At 34.1% G+C, this 4553-nt stretch overlaps 1 protein-coding gene across 1 annotated transcript; it reads right to left on the bottom strand.

Moving 5' to 3' along the window:
* Positions 1-267: 267 nt before the first annotated feature.
* LOC133871079 (uncharacterized) lies at positions 268-2113 on the bottom strand. The gene is made up of 4 exons (XM_062308437.1): positions 1573-2113; positions 1092-1154; positions 898-963; positions 268-788 (listed from the first exon to the last, which is right to left on the bottom strand). Exons 1-4 carry the CDS (start codon positions 1939-1941, stop codon positions 480-482), a joined length of 807 nt encoding a protein of 268 aa, XP_062164421.1. The 5' UTR covers positions 1942-2113; the 3' UTR covers positions 268-479.
* Between the last annotated feature and the right edge of the window lie 2440 nt (positions 2114-4553).

The raw sequence follows: 4553 nt of genomic DNA, 5'->3' as shown, positions 1-4553 counted from the left end.
ATGGATTAACTATGGATTAAGATAACTCGCATGTAATTGGTACCACCAAATTAATAGAAAATCCCTCTTTTCACAATGTTAAGAAAATACAAACAACACGTGATTGGGATCGCTACCACCAAATGGCAACATACCCACAACCCCTAAAACAGCAGCAGCCACCAAGATGACATTTATATATATTATTTACTTCCAAATTTGGAATCTGACGATTTCCATACAAAAGAGATCCTCAATAACTATCTAATTATATGTCTTAAAAAAAAATAAAAATAAAAATAACTATCTCATTATAGAAACCTTCCTTCAATAGACCAAAAATTATGGAGCTATCCCAATTTACATCCGGATAGCCAAGCAACAAATATTGCCTAAAAACACTAAAAATACCCGATAAACAAAATCTTCCCTCGAAGATAAAACCCAATTAAAAATATTAATAGGCTACTAATACAGTAATCTCTCATCTATTCGTGTTATTAGCCGCATTGTTGGAGTTTCTTGATCCTCCGAATCAGCGTCCTCCTCTGTCTGGCTTGAGCCGCCATAGTCCGACTAAAATTCTTGTTGGCCAGGTTGAGATCGAACGGTCCGTAAGAGTCAATCCCAACCGTCCCCTCTGCACAGAGGTTGAGATCAGGAAGACCAGATGGACCCATGATGCAGTGGGCCACGCCAAATCCAGTGCTAGATGGCGGCAACGAGGGCTGCAGCTGACCAATCTGAGCCGTCTCTTTATTTTCTTCAGCACCAATTTTACCGGTTTCCAAACAGGGGCCAGGGCTTAACTGTACAAAAGGGTTGATTATCAATTATAATTCCAAAATATATACACATTAGATCTAACTCAGAAAAAGTTTTTATCAGGAAAAAAAATAAAATAATAATGATAATTACCTTTGCCTTCAACTCCAAATTGAAAGCTCTCAAGCTCTCGCATTTACGCCTCATATTCTCAATTTCCTGTTTGGATTTCACAAAGAGAGTTATAGATAGAAATCATTGTTGCGAATTTTCTTGACACAAAAATTGGAAATTTAGGAGATAAAGAAACTGACAAATCAATAGTAACGAATGAAAAGAAAACTCGCCTCTTTTAGCGAAGCCCTGTCCTGAGTTAATCCGTCCATAATCACCAGCCACTCCTCTCTCTTCTACAACATCAAGAACACCCAAAAAAACACAAATTAGAATGTAGAATATAAATTAAAAATTAAAACCTCTAAAAAAGAAGAAAGAAAAAAGAACCATCAGAGCCAGAGTTAAAAACTCCAAGAAAATTATAAAAGAAAGATGGAAAAAAGCAAGAGAGAGACAAAAACCAGCGGTCAACACTCCAAGAAAACCGAATTTCGTCAAGATAATAATAGAAGAACAGTGAAAAAGCAACAGAGAGACAAATCCCAGTAGTCAACGCACCAAGAAAATAGAATTTCGTCAAGAAAATTATAAAAGAATGGAAAAGTGAGGCGGAGATGCCGTTCAAACACAAAACCCAGTAGTTACAACACAAAGAAAATTGAATTTCATCAAGAAAATTTATCAAGAATGCAAAAGAAAAGAGATAAATACCCTTTTCAGAGGGAATTTTCTTTTCCGGTCTTTCTTGGGCTTGTCGTCCGATTCGCTACTGGGCGGGAAGGAAAGAGGGGTCCCCGGACTCAAAGCCTCGGCCTTGGCCGCCGGTGCACCTCCCGGCTCACACTTGGGACCCACCCCACCAGACCCAGTGATCCCAGGACGAAGCACAAGGAAAGATTGCATTGAACGGCCGTAAGATCTCCTTCTCTTCACGGCCCATGACGGAAAAAGTCCACAGCAACTCTCCGACTCCACCTTAAGGAATACACGCGGCAAATGGAGCATGAGCAAGACATCGGCGGCCTCAATGTCATCCGTCCCAAAGTCGTTGAACGGAGCGATTTCTCTCCGTCGCATCATTGTTTCCTAGCCTCTGTTTCTCTCAAAACCTTCCTTTTATTTTAGCAAAACCGCCTTAAACAGAGGAAACTCGCAAGAAAGAGAGAAAGAAAAAGAGAGCAAAGGGATTGGGTTGGTCAGAGAGAGAGAGAGAGAGAGAGTGAGAGAGTCTGTATTTTGTTGCTTGGGGACGGGGTTTTAATGCATATAAAGCAAATTGTAACCCGTTAACAAGGCTGTGGCTGGGGACACGTGTCACATACTCTGGAGATTAAGGTAGGGTTCGTAGTTCCTCCTGTCTTGGTGTCTTTCCGTTAAACTACCAGTGAAGTAGCGCGTGCTTCACCCTTCCTCTTGAAGTTGTGCTGCAAGTCGTTTAACGGAAATATTTACCAGCTGGAGAATACGGTGAGGCGAGAGGCTGCCAGGCTGGGTATCATATATACCCAAATACCCAATCGTAGTTGGAAACGCATTTATTGTACTTCAAAATTTACGATTCTATTAAGGATTTAATCGTTTGTTTTTTATCCAAGTAAAAATCCATACTAATAATTAATTAATTAAATATTTTTTTTAAAGAAAAACATATTTTAATTAATTAACAAATTAACTTGAATATTAAACAATTCTATCTAGAATTTATATAAATGTTTTATAGTACATATATAAATTAATTATACAAGAACACACACATGTATTTATACATACACAAAAACACGTGTATATCAATTTTAAGACTCACAATCACAATAATTCAAGCTATATATATCATATTAAAATGATTTTATTTTATCTTTTAAAGTACTTAAGATATTCTCATTATAAAATTAAAATAATATAATAAAAAATAAATTATATAAGTCGAGTTAAGTTTATACGAGTTCAGCTCGTTTAATAAATCAGCCTAAAAATTTATTTCAGCTTTGTCGGTTAATAAATGAAGTGATCCCAAGCCAAGCTCGAACCTGATCATGAGCGACTATGATAATTTACATCCTTAAATACACGGTTAACTTAACCCATTAGGGCTTTAATTTTTTTTTTTAAAAAAAAAAATCACTCATTACGAAGGGAATAGAACTTGTGGTTAAAGCATGACACCTATTGATTATTGAGTGATTAACCATTAGTAATACTCTGATTTACTTTTGTTTTGGTTGATTGCAATTAGTTGTTTTGAATTGCATGTAATATATTTAGGTAATGAGAGAGAGTCGGTGCAGAACCCATCTGCCCAAACAGCCTAAGGTGCGGGTCCATTGGCCCGAACCAGTGTGTCTCGACCAGACTGCACATATTACATGCAATTCAAACAATTAATTTCACTCCAATACTGGTCACTTTAACTAAACTATGCATGAGATATACGTGTTACTTGTTTCCTTTTTATTTATGGATGGAACTGCTTTTTGGCTACTAGAAGTTGCAAGATTGAAAATTCAAAATTTGTTTCCAAGTTATTTACAACTTAATTAATTATGAGTTTTACTCTGAGTATGGAGCCTTGTACATCAATAATGTAGGCATAAAAATCCTTACCATTTAATTTAATAAAATTGATACTATTTATTTCAAATAAAATATCAGAACTTAATATTAATGCATCTAACAGTGTATATAAAGTAAATGTTGACACGTCTTTCTTAAATAATGTGAAATCATATACACTATTAGATATATCAATTTTAAATCTTGACTATAAAATAAATAATATCAATTTTTATTTGAAATGAAAATAATCCTATTCCTAAAAGTTAAGCTATAGCATAAAGGGCCATGTTTTACTCGTATTTGGCAGATTGCCAAACTGGTTATGTTTGGCCATTTGGCCATGTTAAAAGAAGACGTGCATTTTCATGCATAACTCCGCATGATGCCATGGTTTTGATTGGCTTGACAATTACAACAGACCACCGTTAACTTATCACTTTTGAATATTTGATTGAAATCACATTTTTATTTTATAGTATTAATTTATAATCTCAATAAATTCTTATTTTTTTTAGTTTTTTTGACAATGATTAATTCAATAATTGGTTAAGACTGCTACGTTAGCATTGTTTATGAGATAATAATGCAGTTTTTAGCATTACTCTTAATTAAAATAAGAAGTGAATGATAGAGATAATGTTGAAATTTAAATTTTTTTGTTATGATATCATGTTAAACTACTATTTATTCTGAAAGTTTATGTTGATAAAAGAAAATTAATTTAACCATTTAATTAATATTTTAATATATATATATATATATATATATATATATATATATATATATATATATATGGTAACATGCCGCTCTTTTCTCTCAAAAAAATGAAAAAAAAAAAGAAAAAAAAAAAAAAAAAGAAAAGAAAAAAGAAAAAAAAGAGAACATGCTGCTCTTTAACAGGAAAAATCTCAGGACCACGACCTCATCTTCTCCCTACTAGAATTAGCCAGCATTTACTTGGCAAAACAGTCAAGATCTCATCCAATATTTAGCGACGTAATATATATATTTATGGGCCATTCATTTGAGATCCTAGCAATAAAACCAAAAATAAAAAAGTTGTTAGAATAGCTTTTTAGGTGATTATTTGGTGGCAGAACCACTCAAAGTGGGTGATTCCACCACCTAGAAGGAGTGGT

This window comes from Alnus glutinosa, chromosome 6 (assembly GCF_958979055.1).
Source record: "Alnus glutinosa chromosome 6, dhAlnGlut1.1, whole genome shotgun sequence".
Taxonomy (NCBI): domain Eukaryota; kingdom Viridiplantae; phylum Streptophyta; class Magnoliopsida; order Fagales; family Betulaceae; genus Alnus; species Alnus glutinosa.
This window is presented reverse-complemented; position numbering and strand designations above follow the sequence as displayed.